Source organism: Ictidomys tridecemlineatus, chromosome X (assembly GCF_052094955.1).
Source record: "Ictidomys tridecemlineatus isolate mIctTri1 chromosome X, mIctTri1.hap1, whole genome shotgun sequence".
NCBI lineage: Eukaryota > Metazoa > Chordata > Mammalia > Rodentia > Sciuridae > Ictidomys > Ictidomys tridecemlineatus.
The window spans coordinates 57,314,148-57,338,660 of record NC_135493.1 but is presented as its reverse complement, the minus strand read 5'-3'; the positions used below and the strand labels follow the sequence as shown (position 1 = coordinate 57,338,660).

The following is a 24,513-nucleotide window of genomic DNA, read 5'->3' as shown; positions in this document are numbered from 1 at the left end:
AAGGGGAAGAACACTTTTCTTTCAAACATTGACATCCCACTGGGTAGGACTGAAGAAGAATGTGGGGCTGGGGAGGTAATTCCATGGTAGAGTGCATGCATAGTCTGTGCAGGGCCATGGGTTCATTCCCTAGCTCACACATATACATACAAAACAAACAAAAACTAGGACTCTGTGGCTCCATATTCTAAAAGCCCAATAACCCATCCTCAATTTACTTTCAGGCCTGCTCCTTAAGATTTGACTTTGTGCCACTGTAGCTCCCACCTGCTCTGTGGCTATCCGAGGAAGTTAATACCAGAGGCGGAGTCTGCTTTCTTTCCCTACTTTCTTCAGTGGTAGTTTTGAAGTACCCTAGATCATGGAATGGGAAGGAGGTTCCCCTAATGAAGGAACAATACTGTCTACCTTTTGTTATGGGGAATGGAGGCCTCAGTAGGTAGAGGTTCTTGCCTGTGAGCCGGCTGGAAGGGCCAGGAGAAAGCATTATGCTGTGACTAGCTATTTCTTTCCAAACTCCCTCCCATGGCAATGTTTTTGTAACTCTTGATGAAGCAATAGTTCAAACAATATTTTTAGCCCAGTGCCCTACAAGGGGAAATGACAAATAGGTTCAAGAATGTTTTGTAGATCCATGCCATCCCATCGCAGCCACAGAGATAGTTACATTGTAAGGAAAATGCAGCTACACTTCTTGAAGTGTACTGGTTGTCTTTTGCAATGGTGCTGCCCTCTGCTGTCACCTCAGGGTATAGGAAGCATTTAAAACACAACTGGTAAGTGAATCAATTTAGAATTTACTTATCTGAGAGACTTTGGAGAGCAGGGCAGAGGCCCGGATTAGGAAATGAAGACTTCCTATCCCCAATGCACTGCTCAAAGCCTGTACTCAGTCCCTGCTTAGCTTCGGAGTCTCCTCCAGTGCTAATTGAATCATAGACTTGCTTAGGGAAACTATGGCACAGTCCTAAAATGATGTCTAGAAATATCTCTGGATTGGCAAACCTCACTCACCTCAGAGTCCTGTCCCTAGAACTGTGGGAAACAATTTCTTTCTTTTATTAGGCCTCAGTTTCAGCTAACTAGGGGAATTTTCCCTTGACATCAACCTTGCCCTGGCTCAAGTTCACTCGCAGACATCCCTTTGCTCCCGGCGCTGGATCAGTTCCTGGTTGCTGAGCAAGTAGTCATCAATGAATGTGAAGATTTCCTCAGGGGTTACAGGTTCCATGTAGCGTTCCCGATCAATACCCTGCTTGTCAATCAACACCATATTGAAGTAGGAGCGAGTAAGGCGCTGAAATTGCCTAGAGAGAGCAGCCCAGGAAGGTGTGAGCATTTGTCCCACAGGGCTCTACTACCCTCTGATCTTTCACAGCTCCACTGATGGACTAGTTCCTCCCAAATCCCATCTCCATCCCCTCTACTACCTATCTATCTCAAGTTCATTTGCTTTTTTCTGCTGAAGTCCAAATCTTGCTGATTCTATGTGTTTAGCACTGCTAAGCTCTCCCTTCCTCATCCCAGCTGGGGCAACTTTATTATTACCAGGATGTGCTTCTATTGTAGACTCCTTTAAGCAGGACTAAGAATCCTGCATGGAATAACTCCAGGGGGTGCCCATCATAGACACCATGATACACATGCACATTATACATGGCAGCCCTGAAGGTGATAAATACTACCTGATTAACTATTCCATCCAAGGCTGCAAGTCTGCAGTGTTCTTCCTCTGAGTATTTCCTAGTCTTTCTAATTGAGACTGAATATCCCCACTAATATTGAGCCCTGGAAGCAGGTATTGTTTCTAGAACAGACAACACAGATGGCTTTACTGTCCCTGAGTATATGTGGAAGCACTGGAAGGCTGATAATGTATAGATGATGAGGAAAGTCAACTTCTACCACCTGTCACATCTTACCTCTTCCCTATGGGCTGATGAATATGATTCAGATTTTAGTGCCTAAAGAAGCCTTTTGGAGACAGAAGGTAAAAAGAGAAAGTCATGAAGCAACAGGATCTCAGGCTGCTATGAGTCAAGTTTGGGTTAACTGTCTCAGTCCTGACTGTGCTTCAAAGTTATCTGAGGTGCCATTATAAAAAAACACAAAGATGGGGCCTGGTAATTGCATTTTCAAGCCCCATTTGATTCACATGCCTTGCCAGTGTTAAGAATCACTCTCTGGTCTTACCTAATGCATCCATAAGAGTGCAAACACAAGAAGTAACTCAAGAGAGTAGTTTTGTCACAACCCTCTGTTGCTAGTGTCCTTCCTGCCTAGGGTTTCTGCCCATCCCCAACCTATAGCCTCCCAGCCTGGACCTGAGCTCCTCGATGATGCTGGCTGACAGCTGTTGCTCCCGGATGCGCCCCACCTCCTGAGGCGGCTGCCCCACCAGCTCAATGATAGTCACATGCCGCAGGTCCAGTCCACAGGTGGATTGCTGGGAAGAGGGAGAGAACATTTAATGGAACAGGCCTTTGCCCTCGAATCTCAGGCTACTTGATTGATTCCTTCTGAGACCACATGAGGCAGTGTGGGACAGGAGGGGCTTCTCCTGCAATGATCACACAATCATAGGATCACACAATCATAGGATCACACTGATCACAATATGAGATCTACAAAACCTTTTCCTTCCATCAGTCCTACAAAATTGTTCCATTCCTTCTACTGAAGTGTATGAAACTGGTTATACAATGAGGGATAGAAAAGAGAATCATAATTATTAAGCTGCTACTGCGGGAATATAATCAATCATTGCTTAGCTTTTCATAGGTTTTAAACTACTTAGGTTCTTAATGGATGGCTATTGTGATATGATAATGATGACTATTGTTTCTTATTTATTTACATTTATTTAATACTTTGTAGAAATCAACTAATTTAATCCTTACAACAGACCTGACAAGGTAGGTGGTGTCATTCTGAAAGGCAAAAGTAACTTGCCCAAACTTGTATGACAATAAGATTCAGACTGAGGACTTATACCCCTTACCCAAGTATGTCCTCTTTATCACTAGGCTACATCCCAGGGCCTTCTCTCAGTCAATTTATCCAAAATAATTGCCAGTGGTCTTTATCCCCTTAATTGCCTTCTGGGTAGCAAAATCCTGTAACCCTACATATACTGGCTCTTTGTCCTGCTTTGTACAGTAAGGTCTCCTATTAGCCAGTTGCCAGAATGAGGCTTAAAGTGGTATTGAACATTCTCTGGTGCCCCACATCTGTTTTGCCTTTGATCTCCTCCTCTCATCCTGACCTCAAAGTCACTGTCCTTGATGGCAGATTCCTTTTTTTTTTTCTTGCTTCCCATTAAACTAAACTGTTGACTTTGTCTGTTTTTTGGGGATCCATGGAGATATAAGGTCCTTTTTGGTCTAGACTCCCAGGTTCACCTTTTTGGCTAAATTGCTGCCGTCATGGGCCTCTTAACATTGACTTGACAACTTCTATGATTCAACCTTTAGGAAACCCCTAAATAGCTGCTGAATTTACCTAAATATTTGGCCCCTTGAAGCTCCCTAGAACCACTTAGTCATGTCAGAACATTCTTTTTAGCAACCTAGTGTGTTCTTTTTATAAGTCCTCATGGTCATATCTATACTGTCCTATTTACCTCTCCTTTTCCCAACAGTGAGTTTGGCTAGGTATCTCTTAGTATGTTAAAAATAATTGTTATGGTTTGGATATGAGGTATCCCCCGAAAAAAGCTCCTATGTTAAGGCAGGGGGTGAAATGTTTAGATTATGAGTGCCATAATCTAATCAGTGGATTAATCCACTTGATGGATGAATAATTTGAAAGGACCACTACATGGTTGGTAACTGTAAGCAAGTAGAATGTGGCTGGAAGAAGTAGGTAACTGGGAATGTGCCCTTGGGGGTGATATATTTTTGTCCCTGTTTCCCTATAACTGCTTGCATGTTCCCTGGATGCCATGAGCTGAGGAGTTTTCCTCTGCTTTGCCCTTTTTCCATGATGTTCTGCTTTACCTCAGACCCAGAGCAATGGAGTAGGCCAACTATGAACTGAACCCCTGAAACTATGATCCTAAAATAAACTTTCATTTGCTAAATCAGTCATAGTGATGCAAAGCTAACACAATCATCGTACAACTTTACTTTTACTTTGAGATATCACAATCACTGTCCTACTGGTAGTGATTGAGAGCACAAACACTGGAGCTAGACTGCCTGGGTTCAATCTCAGGTGTACCACTTACTATATAGTGACTCTGAGTAAATCACTTAATCTCACTATATCTCAGTTCCCCCACCTATTTAATGGAGATTATAATAGCATATACCTTACAAGGACTATTGTGAGAATTAGATGAGTATATGCAAAACATGTAGATCAGAACCAGGTTCTGATCTAAGTGTTCCTTAGTGCTATTATTTCTTGAAAACACAAATGGATTTAACTCCTAGAATTGACATTTGATCTTATCTGTCTTATAAGTCTCTCTAGAGTGCTTTGTCACACTCCCTTCCCAACCTTCACCCAGTCCCCCAAAAGTCACATCTACCACTTTAGTGGCCTTGTTGCCTTTTCAGTAAAAGCACAGCAGTTTTTAGCAATCTACTAAATACATCTATGATATAACTGATCAAATGCTACCAAGTAAAAGTTTGAAGAAGTGGGATTTGTGCTGCAGAAAGCAATAATTTGATTTGAGAAAGATAAGAGGGTAAAATAAAGGAGCTAAGTCCTCATTAGGGGAGCGGGCCTTACCTGTAGCATAGAGATTTGCATTTTATAATATCGGTTGGAGGGATCAGGAGCTGAGATGATCAAGAGTCGCTGTTTTTCATAGAACTGATCCAAGAGGCCAGCAGCTGAGTTGACATTGACATTAATCTTCATGGCTAGGGCAGATGTAGATGGCCAGTCAGAGACTGTCCTTTTCCTTCACCTGATTGGGTAATGCTAACATCTTGAGGAGTTCCAGTTTTTGAATTAATCTTTCTGATTGTTTCTCCCTTCCCTGGAAAGAAATCCTGAAAGAAACTTGGAGATTTTAAACTCTTCTTGGGGTAGGCATATTCTAGGTGGAATGTTGCCCCTCATAATAGATGTGTCTCAGAAGCCCCTATTCCCACATCATTCACATCACTATTAGACCCCTAAGCTATGGGGAAATCCTCCAGAGTACCCTTGATTAATTCCCATTTCCTGATTTCACTCACGAGTACAGATAGGTGGTGATCCTGACCACTGACGACTGGACTGGCAGACCCGGGAGGGGGTTCCCTGGCGCTCATAACCACCATCACAGTGGTATTCACAGGTGGCACCATAGTTGTCGCCTGCTGAGGTGCAGGAGAGGTAGCCATGCTGCGGTGGTTTCAGAACTGGGCAGCGTCTCACTGTCCGGGAGAAATTCAAGTTAGGGATTATGGTGTTTCTAGAAGGTGCCTACTCTGGGCTTTCTAGAGCAAGAGACTTGAGATAATCAGGATGATTTTTCTATATTTCCAATGATTGGAGATAGAGCAAGAATTTTCCTTTCTTAAGGAATTAAATTTTAAATATAAACAGAGACTAGAAACACCGGTTAATATATATATTGTCTTCAAAAAACTATCAATCTGTGAAAGAAAATATTGTCATCTATGTTTGCAGATACTATGATGCCCTGTATGAATATGATCACCTTGCAGAATTACTTTTTATAGTAGAAATAAGTTGGAAGAGTAGTAAATGTCCATGATTGGGAGGATTAATCAAATCATGATATATTCTTAGAGCATAATGTTATGCTGTCATTGATAATATTTCTGAAGAAATTTTAAAGAATATGGGAGGGCTGGGGTTGTGGCTCAGCGGTACAGTGCTTGCCTGGCATGTGTGAGACACTGGGTTTGATCCTCAGCACCACATAACAATGAATAAAAATAAAATAAAAGTATTGTGTCCATCTACAACTATTTTTTAAAAAAAGAAAAGAAATGGATACAGAGTATCTTCATGAATTTTATCTAGTTTTAGGAGAATAAGAATAAAGAGTCAAAGTTTTTGTAGCATTTGTATGTACATGTAATGGAAGCTTCATTAACGAACCTGTTTTGGTGAAGTCTGTTTCAGGCATAGAGAGGAGAGGGTCATTGGGGGCTTATAGAAACTCAGGATAGAGCAGGAACAATGAACAATGTAAAAACCGAAGAATTTTCTTCTGACCTTGTACTTTCACAATGAACTTGCAGCTGGCCCGGTTATAAGCTCGGTCATAGGCGGTGTAACGAATCACATACTCTCCTTCAGGAAAGTGAGAACCAGGCTCTGGGCCCCGAAGTGTTACCCTGATTGAGATAGGATGAAGGAGCTACTGAGGAAAAAGATACTTAGAATTGAGATCTGAAGAACATCATCACTGTGGTCTCAGCCTGTACAGTTTCAATATGAACAGACTGAGGGACTGGGAGATACTGTTGGAAAGCATGTGTTACTGAAGCTCACCTGGTGATGGTACCATCAGCAGAATCTTTCACCACGGGTGGGTCCCAGTAGACTCTAGCAGTCAGTTTCTCTGGCTCTGCTATCTTCTCACGTGAGTGGGGACAATGGATCTTGGGAGGATCTATGTCTATGAAGGTCAAAAATCAAGTGTCAATTTATGGGCCCTCTGCCTTCCCTGGAGGGGACCCATTGAAACAATACCACACACCACTGGGTAAGTAGAAAGTTCAAGGTTTTCAGGGAGACTGGGGAAAGAAGCCTGACTCTAGGGGAAGTAATCATTTTGTTAAGCTTGTGCTCATGGGGCCCCCTTCATAGTGAGCAGGAATATCTTTGCAATTAGAATTCCATTTTGCTTGTGGACATAATGCTAGGATGACTCTTTGCAACAGGAAAAATAGGAGCAACTGGCATTTACCTACACATACAGGCTCGCCTCCACTCCATCGCCCATCTTCCATGCAGATTCGGCTGCGGTCACCTTCTAGGTGGTAGCCACTAGAACAACTATAGTCACAGCGGGAGTCAAGAAGCACTCCATTTGTGCAGCTGTAGGTGCCACTAGCGATGAATGGCAGTGCATGACATCTCATCTCTAAGAGAGAAGCAAGTGGCAAGCTCAGTGGCCTGTGGGACTAACTGGAGGTGATGCATCTAGCTCATGGAGAACCATATCATAGACAATGAATATACAGAAACCTGACCCAAACTGCTTTACATTTTTATGCCACACTGCTTTCCTCCTGAACTGCCTTTTTAATTTTCATATTACAAGGTGTAGAAGCACTCTTGGTGTATGTGCAAGGGGGTGGGGGGGTCTCAAAGAAGTAAATTACTTGCCCAAGCACGTGAACTTCAGAGTCAGACCTGAGCTGGCATGTCAGCTCTACCTCTTATTTGCTCTATGACTTGAAAAATTGCCTAATCTCTATTAGACTCAGTGGTTTTTTTTTAATTGTAAAATGTGTATGCTTCACAACATTGTTGTACAAATTAACAGATACAATGCCTATAAACCTCTAGGATCATTTAGAGCCTCAGCAGTTGTTAGTTTTCATCTCTTGTTCCTCAGATGCTATAAGCTCTTGAGTATGCTCAAAGCTTCTTTTGAGTATCATTCCTATACTTGCACAGCCACTTCTCACTTACATGCCAGAGTGGGATGGCTTTATGTCCATGTGATAGTACAAGTCAGGCCAGTGCCTGGAGGGTCAGGTGTGGTGGTATTTGATTAAGGAGGAATCTGTGTGCTTTAGATACCATGTGGTGTATTAGAGACTGCCACCATGAAATAATTGTAAGCCTATGTTTGTGGAAGTCTTGTTTGTGATAACTGATACTTAAGAGAAGTAGGGCTATATATTTCTTTAGATTGTCTTAGTTCAAATCCTGCATAAGTTGAATATTTGAAACTTTGAATGAAGATTCTATATAAGCTACTTTCGTTTTGTTTCTTGGCCAAACCAGATTTCAAGTTTATTGCCTTTTTTGTTTTTCAATATCTGATATGTAAAAACCTATGCAAAAATGATCTCCTTGAAATCAGAGCCAAGAGAAAAGTTTGTGTCTTCAGATGAATTTGTTTGCTTAGTATTATATGACAGCGAAAATAATAGATCCATAGTGTTTGTCCTTTTGTCTCTTACAAGGAAGCTCAAAGCTAGATTTAGTGCCCAATGTAATAATCAACTCAATCTAGGAACCTGGAAATATGCATGTCTCCATTCTTTTAACTGGTTTTATGCTTGCTTATAATTTATAGCTTTGTTTATTTCAATTTGTCAGGCCAATTCAAATTTATTTTGGAAATAATGGGGTTTAAATCCTAAAACAACTTAATTACAGTCACCCAGAGGATGGTACTGACTTCTTTCTGGCTATCAGGCTTCTCCTCTACTCCACACCACCTTCTCTGACCAACCTCATTTCTCTGAATGCTCAGTCCTCTGTGTCCAGGTATACAGCATTCATGTGCACACATTTCTATCCCATTAGGCTATAAGTGGCCTGAGGGTAGGTGAGGAATTGAGTAAGCTCTTGCAGTGATCAATACAGGCCCCCTATACAATACAGGATGTCCTACAAATTGTATTCAGTGATGGACACATGAATATTCAAAGCTCATCTGCTAAAAGGAGGTAGACTATGGAGTTTGAATAATAGCTGGGGGTTTGGATGTTAAAGGGAGACATGGTTTGGGATGTGTGTCTATTAATATCCTCATATCCTAACCTTAGGGATTCTCCTTTCTGACTTTCGGAAGAAAATGAAGAATAGCAGACGTTTCATAGCTTCACTGGCAAGGCATTCTAAGGTTATAGGCCAGGAAGAACACAACTTGACCACAAATGGGAAAGAATCTGAAACTGTAAATCCTCCAGAACTCCAAAAGAAGGCCCAGTTCCACATCAGGCCTTGGGGTCAAGCCTTAGCCTCCTACATGCACTTCTGAGTTCCCTGAGTTGGAAAGGCTAGCTGCTACTTAAATGCCCAAATCACTCAGACAGTAACTACAGGAATAGAAAATAAAGTAGAATGTTAGGATGAGGAAATGCCTCAATGGAGGGGGGAGGCTCTGGAAAATTCTCAATTTAAACTTGAAAGAAAGGCATAATAACACCTCCAGGGAGATACCCTCAGTGACTGGCTGGCATCTCTCATGCTCATGTCAGCACGTGCACACATGCAACTTACGCCTGCAGTAGGCAGTTCCAGACCAACGGCGGTTTGGCAGGCATTGCACTGATCTCCGTCCAATCAGTCGAAAGCCACGGTCACAGGAGAGCTCGCAACGAGTTCCTAGGCTACTGTGATAATTTCCTCCCCTTGGTGAGTAGCATGTGGCTTCTCCATCTTGAATATTTAATGTGTAACACCATCGGGGGACTGTAGCAACAAGAGAAAAGTAAGCTAGAATCATAATAATTAAGACAGTATGGTGTTGGTAAAAGGGCAGTAACATATCAATGGGACAGAACAGCGATCTCAGAAATAGATCTACACCAGTGTACCAAAATGTTTTTTTTGACAAAGTTACCAAAACAATACAATGGAGGAAAGGACCTTTCAGACAAATGGAGCTGGAACAATTGAAACTTCATAGGAAGACAGGAGAGAGAGAAAGAAAAGAAAAGAAAGAAAACGAGGGAAAGAAAAGAAAGGGGAAAAAGAAAAGACAATCTAATACAAGAAATTATACAAAAATTAATTCAAAATGGATGATGGACTTAAGTGTAAAAAAGAAAAATACAAAACTTGTAGGAAAAAAACATAGTAGAAAATCACTGGGAATGAGGAGTAGGCGAAAAAGTCTAAAATATAACACCAAAACTGCAATTCATAAAAAGTCAATAAGTTGGACATTGTTAAAATTAAAATATTTTGCTCTATGAAAGGCACTATTAAGAGATCAAAGACAAGGCACAAATTGGTAGAAAATAGTTGCAAACTACATATCCAACAAAAGACTAATATCTCAAATATAAAAAGAACTATCAAAAGTCAACAGTAAAAAAAGCAAACAATCCAGCTATAACATGGACAAAGGATGAACAGACATATTACCAAAGTACTGATGGTAAATAAGCACATGAAAAGGTGTTGAGCATTATTAGACATTAAAAATGCAAATTAAAACCACAATGAGATATCATTAATAGAAACATTAGAATGTCTAAATTTTAAAAAATGGCAGTAACAAAGAGAGACATTGGAACTCTCATACATGGCTGGTGGAAATGCAAAAACACAGCTGCCTTGGAAAATAATTTAGTAGTTTCTTATGAAGGTAATAATAAATCTTATTGCAAAGAAAATATGTTTACTAAATGATTTTGAAATACACTTTAAGGTATTTTCCCAAGTGAAATGAAAACCTGAGTTCACACCAAAATCCTATACAGAAAAGTTTTTTTTGATGTGCTATTTTTTAAAGTTAAAATGAATCTCATTATTATGGACATCCACAAGACTGGGATCCTAATTAGAATAAGATATATTCCAACCTTGTATATTCTACTGTCATATATAAAAAGAACAAATTAAAATTTTGAAAATTATATTTTAATATACACAAATGTTTAAAGTTATTCTATCATAATTGCCAAAAGCTGGAAATAGATGTCTTTCTATGGGTGAATGATTAAACTAACTTTAGTTTATCCATATACAAGAATAAAGTGCTGATACATGCAACAACATAAATAAATCTCAAAAGCAGTTTGGGAAGTGAAGGAAGCCCGATTCCAAAGACTGCATTTTGTAGGATTCCATTATATGACAAAGCTATAGGGACACATTCAGGCAAAAATATAGGGACAGAGTACAGATCAGTGGTTGTTGAAGATGAGGGGTTGAGGTCAGGGATAATCTCAAAGGAGTAGCACTGGGCAAATTTTGGAGGCAATATAAGTATTTTGTATTATCTTGGTTGTTATCCTACTCTATGCATTTGTCAAAACACACAGAACTATATTCCTCCCAAATGAAGTCTACTATATGTGAATGTAAAGCAAAAAAAAATAAAACACAAAAATATACATTAGAGACAGAAAAGGAAAGTGACAGCAAAGAAGGTTGCTTAGAAGTGAAAGTCCAATCTCAGTACAGTACTGAGCAAAAGAGGTTACAGAGCATCATAAAGATGCCTCACAGACTGTACAAAATAAATAAATGACTCTTCAATGGGTTTGGATTTTAAAGAGACACATGTAAACAAATGGAGGGCCACCTGTCCAAGGAGGTTTATACAGCATGTACCACATCTGTTTGCCTAAGGTTGGGAAGATTAAAGCCCCATGTGAGCTGATTTGATTCCCAAATCCTAAGGACAAAAACAAACAAACAAACAAAACCCAAACCACTCTGAGACTTAACAAAAAAGCACATCAGGAGCTATAGGATAAAAGAAAGGCTGGAGCTTCTGCTTGAGTGCAGCTGGAGAATGAAGACAGATGACAGAGAGAAAACTATTCTTCAACTAACGCCACGTTTGGGGCTCCCAGTATTAGTTTCAAGCCTGTGGCAGTGACAGGGCTGCCATCTGGAGACACCATCTCCAAATTACAGAAAGTCTCTTAAGCACTATAGTTGCAGAGCTGTTGATTATAAGGCCACAACACATATTACAACGACCTTAAATGGGAGGTTGGGACCTCAGCAATCACTTCCATTCTATTTTTTCATCAAGGAAAATACACATCAGATTGAAACTGATAAAAAAAGTAAGCATGGTAAAGGGAAATAGAAAGCTTAGGATAAATACTGAGTCAGTAAGAGAGGCCCAGCTATTGTAAATAAGTTCAAATTTGCTGGCCCAGAGGAATCCTGGCATAAAGAAAAAACATTGGAAGGCTGGTAAAGGGCAAAGCAACAACAATCCCCATTTTCAAATAAGAAAGAAGGTAGCCTCTTAGAACTATAGCCTGGTGACACTGAAAGCATAGTTTTCTAGAATATTTAAAGGTATGACTTATGATCTGTTAGAGAAGTAATGATCTCCAGGAGCACTCAAGAACAAGTAATTGCAGACTGACCTCATTTCCTTTTTGGGTAGGGCCACCAGACTGGTAGAACAGGAGAAATGAAGTGAAGCATATGTCAATACTTTTCATGTCAGTGATGTGGATGAGAGGAAGAAATATGGGAGGGGTGACAATACAGTTAGAGAGATTCATAACTGGCTGAACAACTGTACCCAAAGAATGCCAATGGGAAACTGAAACTAAGAACATGGTTAAATAATGTATGGTAGCTGGGTGTGGTGGCACATGACTATTACAACCAGTAATAGCCATTTGGGAGGCTGAGGCAGAAGGATGGCAAGTTTGAGGCCAATCCAGCAATTTAGTGAGGATCTAAGTGACTCAAAATAAAAAATAAAAATGTCTGGGGGAATGTGGCTCAGTAGTTAAGTGCCCCAGGATTCAATCCACAAAACAAAACAAAAAATTAAATACTGTATGGTGAGAATGTCTGTTTGGAAATGTGTGTTAGTCTATATTGAGTACTTACTATGACTAGGTACCATACTACATAATTTTCCTTCATATACATCACCTCATATAGTTCCCCCAACAGCCCTCTGAGGTTAAGTAGGTATTTAGACTTATTTTACAGATGAGTAAGTAACTTTCCCAGGGTCCTTCAGCAAATAAGAAATAGGGCTGAGATTTAGACCAGAACTTTTTCTTCTCTAAAACCCATGTTTTTTCTAAGTACTAAATTTGCTACTGCAGCAGCTATTTTGAAGGGTATATTGACCTTTTTGAAGAGGTAATGTATGCATATAGGTCAGACCCCCCAGAGTATAATATATTACCCAGTAAAATGTCCCCACCCAATCCTACTTTCATTCTAAGACCCCATTGTTAATAGTTTCTTTATGCATATAATGCAAATGTTGGTACAGCATCTTGTTTCCCCTCCTTTATAACACATGGAGCAGTATATCATGTCTATTGTTGCCACCATTGCTTTTTTTGGTGTGTTGTTGTGGCTTGAACCATGCTAGGGCTTCACACATACCAGGAAAATGCTCTACCATTGAGCTATACCTCCAGCTCCTACCATTACCTTTTAAAAAAATAAAATGAATGTTGTAGCTTAGAAATATTTCCATATCACTACCTAGTAAGGATGTGATTTGTTTAAATGAAATAACATAAAATATTTAGTACACTGACTGGCACATAATAAGAGTTTGTCCAGGGCCAAAGAGCTATAAGAGTTCTCTCTTTTTAAAAAGGCTTGTAATGAAAAGAGCACTGACAACAGGTTTGAAAGGTCCTTCTCTGTAATTACCTTCAGATAACCCAGGCAGAGTGACTAGTTTGCTCAGGGCTGAGGCAAGTTGTGAGGAAAGCAGCAGCCCAGCAGACTGAGGGTGCACCTGACTCCAAGCTGTTTCATGATAAGGGAATAACAGGAAATGCAAGATTAGTAAAAATAGTACCAAACTACATGGGCAATTTGCTCTACAATAATCTTATGTTTTTTATTGCTTAGCAATTGTTTTTATCTTTTTTCTTTTTAGATAATGAGTTACATTTTTAAAATATCTTTAAAAAATTTTTTTTAGTTGCAGATGGACAATATCTTATTTTTTTATCCTTATGTGGTGCTGAGGCTCGAACCCAGTGCCTCACACATGCCAGGTGAGTGCTCTACCATTGAGCTATAGCCCCAGCCCCAGTGAGTTACATTTTTAATGAAAGAGATGAAATAAGATGGCTCTAAAGTCAGACAGACCTGAGTTTAAATCCCTGTTTTGTGGGGCTGTGGCTTGGCTCAGTGGCAGAGTGCTTGCCTGTCATGTGTGGAGCACTGGGTTCGATCCTCAGCACCACAAACAAAATTAAGCAAATAAAATAAAGTCATGCTGTCCATCAACAGCTACAAAATAATTTTTAAAAAATAAATAAATTCCCGTTTTGTCTCCTCTAAGCTCTATGACCCTAAATTTAACTTCCATGAGCTTAGTTTCCTGATCTGTAAAACAAGGGATAATAAATCAATTCTATAGAGCTGTGGTAAGAATCAATTAAAACTACACTTGTAAAATATCTAGTCCTATGAATGATCTTTCCTAAATCAGTGTCTGGGTTTGAGCCCCTGTCTCATTAGTACTCAAATAACAACACACTGTGATTTCCAGTGTCTTGGCATGTAGCTGTGACACATATGATTGTCATCTGGGACACCAAATTACAGAAAGTCCTTAATCACTACAGTTGCAGAGCTGTTGATTATGAAGTGACAAGGGTCTTACAAGGGAGGTTGGGACATCAGGTTGTACTTTTCCTGGCTATTCCTTTCCACTCATCATTAATAACTATGTTTGATTCATTTTATGTCCTGAGAGTAAGTCCTACAAAGAGCTATAAGACATTAGACCCCAAGGTCAAATGTTGCCATGTGACTTATATTTTTCTTTTTTTTGGTACTGGGGATTGAATCCAGAGGCACTTTACAACTGAACCACATCCTCAGCCCTTTTTACTTTTTATTTTGAGACAGGGTCTTGTTAACTTGCTTAGGGCCTCACTAAGTTGCCAAGGCTGACCTTGATCATGCAATCAATCCTTCTGCCTCAGCCTCCTGAGTCACTGGGATTACAGGTGTGCACCACCACACCTGACTGACTTATATTTTTCTAAAGGTCTTTTTGCTAATTTAAAAATGGCCAATGAGGCAGATAATATTAATTATAGGGCTGCCAGACCTCTCAAAAATACCTTCTATGTTTGTTGCTTTTTTACTATCCCATTTAGAATCTACAATCTGGTTTCTGTTCCTAGGATACTGACGGTCAGCATCTACTTTTAACATAGCTCTGTGGGAGTGATATTCATGGCTCCTTCTGTTAAATGGATAGATATTTTCTTGAGAGTAATAAAAAGTAGATCAAAGAGTCAGTACATGATGAGTAGTTTAGGTAATAAATACTGATTTCATAAGAGGTATATAGTAGTACCTCTTAATATTCAGTGAGAGAGAGTAAGGAAAAGCTCACCCTGAATGAAACACAGATTTCAAGTGGGGAGAAGGGTGAGAAGATGTCAAGCTGGGAAGACAGATGGAGATCAGATTCTGATTAAAAATTGTCATAGTGGAGCTGGGTATGTTGGCACATGCCTGGAATCCCAGTGGCTCAGGAGGCTGAGGAAGGAGGATCACAGATTTGAAGCCAGCCTCAGCAACTTAGTGAGGTACTAAGCATCTTAGCAAGACCTTGTCTCAAAATAAAAAATAAAGAAGGGCTTGGGGTGTGGCTCAGTTGTTAAGGGTCTCTAGGTTCAATCCCTAGTACCAGAAAGAAGAAAAAAAGAAAAATGATCATAGTGGGACACTAGGTTTAGGGGAGAAAAACATGAGTCAGAGAATGCAGTTAGGGGCAACTAGCATTATTCATGTGTGAAGTAATAAAAGTTTTATTCCCATGGATTAATAATGAAATGATAGGTCTTGGTGAATGAGAAAAAGGAACTATTAAAGGTGATGGGGATGATTAGAAATGATACTGAGGTATTCTAACTGAGAGAATGTCAGAAGTAGGAAAGTCAACTGGTAGAACCTTCTTCAGGCAAGATTGAAGAATTTTGTTTTAGGTATCTCCAAATGGAAGTGTCTAGCAGCAGTTGAAGATATAGTCCAGGAGCTTGAGACCAGTCAAGGTTGCCCAAGATCCCAGCTTCATTCTCTGTATTTTTGCCACCAGAGAATCCATCTTCTCTCTTGGCTTCAGCTATGAACAGAGGAATAAAATGTCATGGATCCCAAGGAAGAGGGGTTTAAAAGAAAGGGGCTTGCTCAGTGCTGCTGGAGAGACTGAGGAGACTAAAGCTCAAAGCCATGTGATTTGATCATGGGAGAGAATTACAGTCTTCAAGAGATGTTTCAGTTTGGAGATTAGTGGGTGAGTGGAAAACAGACTACAGGAAGTTTAGAATTTAGTGGGCACTGAGACAGAGGCAGTGGGTGTGGACCATTGATAACAAGAAGAGACAAAGTAACTAAAAAGTGGCATAGAAAAACCCAAAACTCTGATCATTTTTCCTACTGAAATGGTTTTGTCAAAGGTCACCTCCTTTTTGTTAAATAAAATTTCTCCTTTCGATGTGATCTCTTTGTAATCCCTGACATAGTTGATTTCTTAACCTTTCCATTTTCCTAAAACTCTCTTCTTATGTGCCTTCTGTAATATGATAGACACTACCCTGATCTTCTTTCATATGGCTGACTGCTAACTCTCTCTGCCTTGCTGGCTCCTTTTTTCCTACTCATTCTACAGATGTTTTCTAAGGCATTGACCTTGGCCTCTGCTTCCTCAGAGCCCATTCATCTAAGTCAGGGACTCACAAAGCTTCATATTTCCACTTCCAACTGTTCATAGAGTATCTTTACCAAACCAGTTTGTTTTCTGTTTGTTTTTTTTTTTTTTTTTTTTGGTACTAGAGATTGAATCCAAGAGTGTATTACCACTGATCTATGTCCCTAGCCCTTTTTATTTTGAGACAGGGCTTTGCTAAATTGCTGAGTTTGTCCTCAGACTTACCTCAGCTTCTTGAGTTACTGGGATTACAGGTATGCACCCCTGCAGCCAGCTCTAGTTTTTTTTTTTTTTAACTTTGTCTTTTAGAGGAGTCTTATAGTTCTCCTAGGTATTCAGACTGGATGCTTTCAGACATCAGTTTCTTTCTTTCTTCGATCATCAAATCTGTACCAAATCTTGGTGATTTTCTTTGAAATGTATCTGGGGTACATCTTTTTATTTTCAGTGCTGGAGATTGAACCCAGGGCTTTGCAGATGCTAGGCAAACACTCTACCACTGAGCTGCAACCCAGCCCATTCTACAGCATATCCTTATTCTCCATTTCAGTGCCATACTCTCAATCATCTCTAGCTAACATTACTATAATTGGTTCCTAGAGAGCCTCCCAGATGCAGGCTCTACTCTTCCCAATCCTTACTTTCTGAACAGAATAAGCAGGTTAGTGTTCTACGATTATCATTTACAATGTCGCTTTCCTCTGCAAAAACCTGTGATATGGTCCTTATATCTCTTAGCACAACAGCTAAACTTTTCTGCAATTACATGCTAAGCATAGAAACAGAGAATCAGAAATGGAAGGGATATTTGATATCACCTGGCCTAACCTTTCTTTTAATGCAGGAATCGTTATTTAGCATTTGTCACAGGTGGTCCGTTGCCTCTCCTTAGAATAGTGCCTATGTCATAAAGGCTTTCCTAATTTGATCTCACTCTTTATATTTAATTTTGTTCTCTATTACTCCCTTCACATTCCATCTCCTCCAGTCAGGCTATTTTTTTCTTAACTCCCTCCTGTAATGGGTCTGCTCTTACCTCCATATCTTTGGCCACCTCCTTTGCCAAGTGCCCTTCCCTCCCCTTTCCTATTTTCAAAATACTATTCATCATTGAAAGTCTAGCCTAAATGTCATCATTCATGAATGATTTCCCGGCTTCTTTGTCTCAACTCCCATTGCATTTACTGCTACCACAGTCTCATGCTTACTTGCTTGGCATGTGCTAATTTTATCCTCCCTTCACCCCCAACAGAATATCAGCTTTTTAAGGAGGATAAACCCCCTATCTTAGACTTTGCATCACACAATGGCTTACCTTGCATAGGATTTGGTATACATGGGGTACTCAGTCAATATTAAGGATTAATAATAGATGGACAACCTCAGGCTAGAAAGGTGAGGTCCCACAGCATGTCAGTAACCAAGTTCATGTTTAAAATCATAGCCTCAATAATTCATTGTGCTGCATTTTTGGCACATATGAGCCAAGCCTGGAGGAGGATGCTTCATGGAAGAGCCTGGGCCTGAGGCCAGGGAGAGAGTGTTCCCGAGATTGAAAAGTGAAGATTACCTCTGTAATCTAGGGCAGGAGCCCGTGGGACCTCTTCTGCATAGACTTCATTGTAGCTTTCATCTGGATAGTAGCCTGAGCCTATAAAAAAGAAGACAGTATCAAGATGGTGTGTATATTTCTTCCTAAATTCTTCCCAGCTCCCCCACAACTTTGTTGTGGGTCAGGGAGCCAAGTGACTTGCAAACTTGTATTAATTTACTGTGGGTAACCCTCAGTATATAAGAGGATCACTGTAAAAGGCAAGCTCATGGTCAGGGAACACAGTAATAGCACTGAAAGACTCCTTTCAAAAGAAAAATAATTAAAATTCTTGACCATCCAGCAGTCCTGTCAATCTGGATTATAAGTGATCCATTTCCTTGATGCAACCTGAGATTCTTGGTGAGACACTGATGACCAAACTAAGAAGATGGACTCTTGTCTCAGGTAGGAGGAAAAAAGAAAGCCAAAGTGTCTTCCTTCTGCTAGTGACAGGCCTGCTCAAAGTCCTCAGAAGAAAATAGTTCAAGCTCCCATTAGCCTACAGGGCAGGGGTATTTTTGTCACCTGAATGCTGTTGCTGGGGGTGGCATGCCAAGGCAGAGATGGATGGCTCAAAAGGCAAGAAGGAATGAGAACAGTCTCATGAGAACTTTGTCCTGGTTTGGGAAAATATGGAGGCAGAATACCTTTTTGTTTCTTTTACTTTTTTGTTTTGTTTTGTTTTGTTTTGAAGTGCTGGGGATAGAGTCCAGGGCCTTATTCGTGCTAAGCAAGCCCTCTATCACTGAGTTATAACTCAGCCCAAGGCAAAGTCCTTTGGATAAATTTCCTGTTCCTGTAATCAGCAGGAGCTTTAGTAGGGAATGGCTGAACTAGAGGACATTCTTAATCTACCTTCATCCAGTTAAGTGATTCATTCCCTGGTGGAGGCAGGTCTGCAGCTGTCTGGGAGACTAAACAGTATGTTCCACCAGACAGCAGGAAATCGGTCATGAATAGGAACTAATTGGAAAACAACTTGGTTCTTTCCGGAGTGAAGTTTCAGGAAACCCTTCTTCCAGCATGCCCTGAGCTCTAATGCACATAGGAATAGGATAACCAACCAGTGCTGAAGTCTGAGAGAATTCTCCATTTTTTAGGAGAAGATGTGATTTTAGAACAAGGCTGAGTTTTAGTGTCTGTGTAAACAGACCACAAGCTGGAGGCCTTCTCTGTGAAAATGAAGAGGGCCCCCTGCACTAAAGGGTGGAGCAGTGGGCTAGATGATGAAGTTCCTTTACTCTCCACAGGTCCAGATGGGGGTGGGGTGGGGAGTGTTGGGAAACCAGTCCAACTCGGTGAACAAGAGAATGAATCAAATTGAAAGTTTGCCTTATGAAATCATGTCCTTGTTGGTTTGCCTTCATTCCAAAGGAAAGAGTTCATTTTTTCTCTTTCCCTTTCATGTTTTTTCTTTCCCTTTCGTGTTTTTTCTTTCTGTTTTCCCAATTAATTTCTTCTGGGTTCCTTTTATTTCTTCTTAGACCTCATCTCCCCTGCTTTCTCTTTTCCCACATGGGAGGTTTCTTTGTGAGGCATGGAATTCTTGTCAGCTGTTTCAGTTTAGTACTAGCCTCAAAGCTTCACAGCTCCTGTAAACAGGAGACCAGATGTGTGTGACTCCCTAAAGTATTAGGTCTCCCTGCTCTTGTTACAGAGCTAGCTTGGGAAGAAATGCTCAGCAGGGAGCAAACAGCTGTTTACCAGAAGAGAAAACAGGAGTGTCAGAGGTTTATGGCTGGATAACAATAACAGCAAGACAGCAATGACTGCCAACATCACTCAGCTCCTACTCTGGGTTAAGCATATGTTATGTCACTGTGATATCTCAATGGGGTAGATACTATTAACACTCTCCAATATACAGAGGAAGAGGCTGGCTCAGAGTAATTAAGGAAGTTGCTAGTAAGTAGCAGAGTGGGCATTTCAGCTCAGGTCTATTTGATCCCTATTTTCTGAAGTCAGACATTCCACTGAAAATAATTGTAGAGGAGAGCTTTTGACAATGTGTAGCATGAATTAAAAAAAAAACAACCCACAATCTTTTTTGGAATCCAGCTTTGTGTGTGTGTGTGTGTGTAGGGGGAGGAAGGCCACCAAGTGTTTTACATCAATCCAGAATTACAGGGGATGTGGAAAAACTGAAGAGAAGCTTCAATCAGATAATTACAGTCTCCACCAGAGTGCAGAGGTAGGTAGACCAGTGCCAAGTTTCCTTTGTACCAGGAATGGGCTCAGACCACTTAATACTTTATACCTCTGCGTTTTTCCTCCTAGCCTTACTTTGAGTATTTTTATGCATACATTGGGATATTGAGGTGGAGTATAAGAATGAAACTAAAGTAGCAAACTCTCTACACTATTCTATTTGCATGTCCTTCATTGGCACTGGGGGATGGGCTTGGAAAGCATTTCTCAATTCTTTAGATTAATCGGTGGTTGGTTACAGTGTGGTCTGTTACTGGGTTCCTTCAACTTCCATAGCACAGTTAGACCCTCTAAACATGGTCTTTCATAAAGGAATGGTTGGAAATGTAACTGATAGTTGAAGACTAAGATCTTCATTAATGCTTAGTTTATGATGACAAATACATTCTGACTTCCTGAACTGTACAGCTATGCCAATACACACTTTTAATCCTCTCTTGGCTTCATTTATATTTATAAAATTTCCCACCCTTTGCTAATTATACCTGGATCCTTTTCCTGATTAACACAAAATTCTCACTTGGTTACTTTCCTTTGTTCCATTTCCACTAGAGCATAAGGCTATACAATAGAAAAAAAAAACAAAACAGTGCTGGATATATAGGGAGTGCTCCATAAGTATTTGTTGGGTGAATGAACAAATAAATGGAGGAAAATCCAGTGGCTTAGCTAGCAAAGTAGGGGAGGACCATAGGACCCCAAATTATGTAGTCTCCTAAGAAGGATTTGCAGGGCTGTCAGACACCTCACCAGCCTGGGCTCCTCAGAAGCAGCAGTGATTCACAGGAAAGTGGGGAGTGCCTCCTTTGCAAACAAGCCCTTTGAGACCCTCAAATGAATCTAAATTAAAAAAACAAACAAACAAACAACAACAACAACAACAAAAAAAACATTTCCTCAGAACTCCAACAGTCCAGGCTCTCTATTCTGGGAAAGGCAAAGGCCTTTGCATGCAATGAGGTTTCACACAGTTATTCAAATTTGGGTTTTGAGTCATCTATCTTTGTTCTCTTAGTCCTGTGATCTTTGCCTGGATTTTGGTCTTCCATGCTTGAACTAAAGTAAGTGGGAGGCTGGAGAGGACAGCTGCATATTTACCTCCTGGAGACTTGAGGCACCTTTAACCCCAAACAGTGTGTACTCTGCCAAGGGCTTCATTTGAATTTCTTCATCTCAATGTCAGCCCTTGTGTTTCACCCCCTACAAAGCCAGGTTAAGCCAAAAAGAGGAAGAAGTTTGCATATTTGTATGAAAGCTTGATGCAGCTGTTCCAGACAAACAAACCTACTGCCAAAGGCCTCCACAAGGAGCTAAGGGTATGTGGAAAATTTTAGCTGCAATGACTGTGGCTGTGATGAGAGCAGTTTGTTATTTACTCATCTCTGGATATTTTCCTAACCCCAATGGTCGTGCCTGTCTCATTCCCCTATCCTCCACCCCCCAGTTCCTGTGAGGGCAGACACTACAGTCCACAGAATATTCTTAGCACTTGGAATGCCAGCTGGGCCCCATCAAAAACCTCTATATGTCAGTTCATTATCCTTCCCTCACCCCTACCCACCTCCCATTTTCTCTCTCCTCACTGAGTCCACTCTTGTAGCTCTCTGTCCCTGGGAACAGAGGGTGAAACATTGAGGAATCTAGAAATCTCCATCCCTTCTGAAGTAAGGAACAAGAAAAAGAAACTGGGAAATTCCTGATTAAGAGAATGTGATCTGTATTGCTATTAACAGCTTTACCAGAAAGAGGCTGTCACAATCTCATACATAAGGTCTGGGAGGTCGAAAGGGAGAGAAGAAGTATGATGGATTGCCTGTCTCCTCCATTTTTTTTCTCAAATGAGATAATTGGTCTAAGTTCCATTTTTGCAATATTGACAAGAGTATTTGAGTCATAATTTGAGTAAAGATTTAACTCATAAAGAAATGATTAGAGAACAGTTTTTAGGAAGGTAAGTGCAAAAGCAGGTTAGACAATAGCTTAAAAGGCCATGCTGTCCAACCTTTTCAGCTTTATGCTCTCACAAACCCATTTTCAAACAGCTCTTGTTAGGGTGCCTCAAAGGCTATCCTTGGTAGCTAATTGGAATATTTGGCCATCTTTATTGCCCTTTAGTAGCTTTTCTTTATATCTAAAATAAAGGTCTTTCATGATAGTCTAACTCTTCCCTTCTCCAGGTCTTGGTCTCAGCTCTGCCCTCCCTAGAAATAAAGGCCATCAGCTCTAGAACTTACCTGCATACCATGTTGGTGTCACTGCTGGAGTTAGGAAGAGCAGCAGAGAGATAGCTCCTCTTTGAATTAGTTGACCAACCATCCTTGAAAGGGAGGATTAGGGAAATAAAAAATAAGGGTATGTAGCCCAAAGTACCCAGATAAAGGAAAATGCTTTCAGAAGCCAGCCACCTATGAGCTTCCAAAAGTGAGAAGAAGCAGATGTATGGGATCTGTGAGGAAGAAGAAAGATTTTAAAATTAATAATGCCTGCCATACCATCCCCTACATAAAGATGTTCCACTTTATAGAATGACAAGACTATTATTATGGTCCCTTTTCCCCAGACAGTAAGTGATGTATCTTCAACTGATCCTGGTGGGATCAGATGAAGATGTTCCTTGGACCAAGTTATGGGGATGGACACTTAAGTACAAGACCAGAAAAAGGTAACATAAAGTCATACAGAACCAGAAGGGAATCTGGTGATCTAAAGGCTGCCAGTTAATGGTTTCATTTATTCATCTAATATTTCTTAACCATTGATCTGAGAAAGTATTAGCATATAGTCTAAGAGCTTGAATACTGAAGTTATACAGATCAGAATGTGAATCCAGTTTTGTCACCTATTAGCTATGGGACCTTGGACAAATTCCTTAAATATTTGAGCCTCTATTTCCTCATCTATAAAATGGAAATAAGAATAGCATCTATCTTACAGAATATATTATTACCTGACATATAGGGAGATAATCAATATGTATTGAAATTATTTTTACCAACTTCACACTGGACAGGACTGGATGTTTACCTTCTCTAGTCTCCCAGGCAGTAACGATACCTTGGCTCTGTTCCTAGCTTTGGGTTTTGAGGCTTAGTGGTTTGGTAATGGCTTCTGACTTTCAAGTCCTGTCTAACCTTCTAGTTTTACCCTGCTGAGCCAACAGGAAGTCAGAGAGGTTAGGGTCCATGAGGAGAGGGTGAGCAGGTCCCAATTATCCTCTTACTTCCCAGTCTGCCTTCACTTTAATGGGATGGGAACTTTTTTGGTTCCAGTGGGCAAAAACTTCATAAATGACAGTATTAAAATTTGATGCCCATTGGTAAAAACTGGTCACTGGATATTTTTCAGTAAGCACCCACTCACCCACATGCTTTCAATGAAATGTCATGCTCAGAGGAGGAGTCAGTTCCAGAAACGCAAAAGCAAAATTTTGGCAGACTCTGGCCAGCATCACTTTATGACATTTTGTAGTTCCTTGCTACAGAGAGTGTCAATTAAGCTGAATAGAGAAAAAAAGTGAGAGTAAATAAGGGAGGTAAGGAAAATGGTAATACGTAGAAAGGATGCTAGAAAGAAAAGAAAATCTGACAAAGCTCAAGAAAAGAGGTGGATTGAAGAGACAATAAAAGTAAAAAGGGATTAAAGAAAGAACCAGGAAAATGAACAGCTAGAAAATTATCACTGATCCTTTTCCCATATCTAGCCTCAATTCACTTCCTTTGTTCTGCAGCAGGGATTTTCCTTTTTTCAGACCTAATACTCAGTGTGACCCTTTACATGCCCACCTCCTCCTCAATCTCAGACTGAAAATGTGACTCACCAGAGACAGCCATCCTTTATTGTGGGCTGAGAAGTTAGTGGGAACATTAGTCTGCAACCAGGTCAGGGTACAAATGAAAACAGCATGTGATCCAATTTCATAAAAGATCATCTTCTCCCCGTTCTAACCCCCAGTCATGTTGTCCAAGTCCTGGGTCTCCTTACCAGTCCATAGCTGTGAAATAAGGTAGAGTAGTATGAAGAGTTAATTGCAAATCTTACCTGTGTTATAGTTTTTTTGTGTTCTTTCTCTCTCCTCCTCTTTCTCTTTCCTTTCTGCTCCTCTCATCAGCCGGGGGGAAAAAAAAACAACAAACTTCTACTTTAACATTCCTAGAACGAGTGGCTCCTGGTCTGTCTGGGCCTCCGGGATTCTGTTAACACTGCCCAGATGTTAGGACGTTAACATTTGCCAAAAGTTGCCTTAAAGCTATATTATCCCCAAAGCTATAGCTGTTCCTCCCTTAAAGAAGAGTTTTAGAGAGATGGGGAAGAAAAGACAGAAGGATTAAAAGAACTCCGCCTGTCTGCTGCAGAACAGGGGGAAGTGTGAATGGCACTGGCCCTAAGCCTGTGAGTATAGTGATGACTAACAGAGGCT

At 40.4% G+C, this 24,513-nt stretch overlaps 1 protein-coding gene across 4 annotated transcripts; it reads right to left on the bottom strand.

The window, feature by feature from the left end:
• Srpx2 (sushi repeat containing protein X-linked 2) lies at positions 1–24,513 on the bottom strand. 4 transcript variants are annotated; one of them, XM_040283652.2, is made up of 12 exons: positions 24,135–24,513; positions 22,331–22,542; positions 17,865–17,945; positions 13,267–13,365; positions 9,160–9,351; positions 6,884–7,060; positions 6,466–6,592; positions 6,187–6,308; positions 5,196–5,375; positions 4,741–4,874; positions 2,325–2,446; positions 1–1,307 (listed from the first exon to the last, which is right to left on the bottom strand). In XM_040283652.2, exons 2-12 carry the CDS (start codon positions 22,410–22,412, stop codon positions 1,127–1,129), a joined length of 1,497 nt encoding a protein of 498 aa, XP_040139586.2. In that variant the 5' UTR covers positions 22,413–22,542; positions 24,135–24,513; the 3' UTR covers positions 1–1,126. The 4 variants fall into 4 exon arrangements, with proteins under 4 accessions (XP_040139586.2, XP_040139592.2, XP_040139589.2 ...); XM_040283658.2 differs by having other exon boundaries at positions 22,331–22,413; XM_040283655.2 differs by lacking the exon at positions 24,135–24,513 and adding an exon at positions 23,914–24,118.

Coding starts and splice junctions, on each gene's coding strand:
- Srpx2 (XM_040283652.2), bottom strand. CDS start 22,412: ATGGTTGGTCAACTAATTCAAAGAGGAGCTATCTCTCTGCTGCTCTTC. Junction 6,593..6,883: donor AGGCGAGCCTGTATGTGTAG/GTAAATGCCAGT, acceptor TGACCTTCATAG/ACATAGATCCTCCCAAGATC. Junction 5,376..6,186: donor GTTCATTGTGAAAGTACAAG/GTCAGAAGAAAA, acceptor TCTCCCGGACAG/TGAGACGCTGCCCAGTTCTG.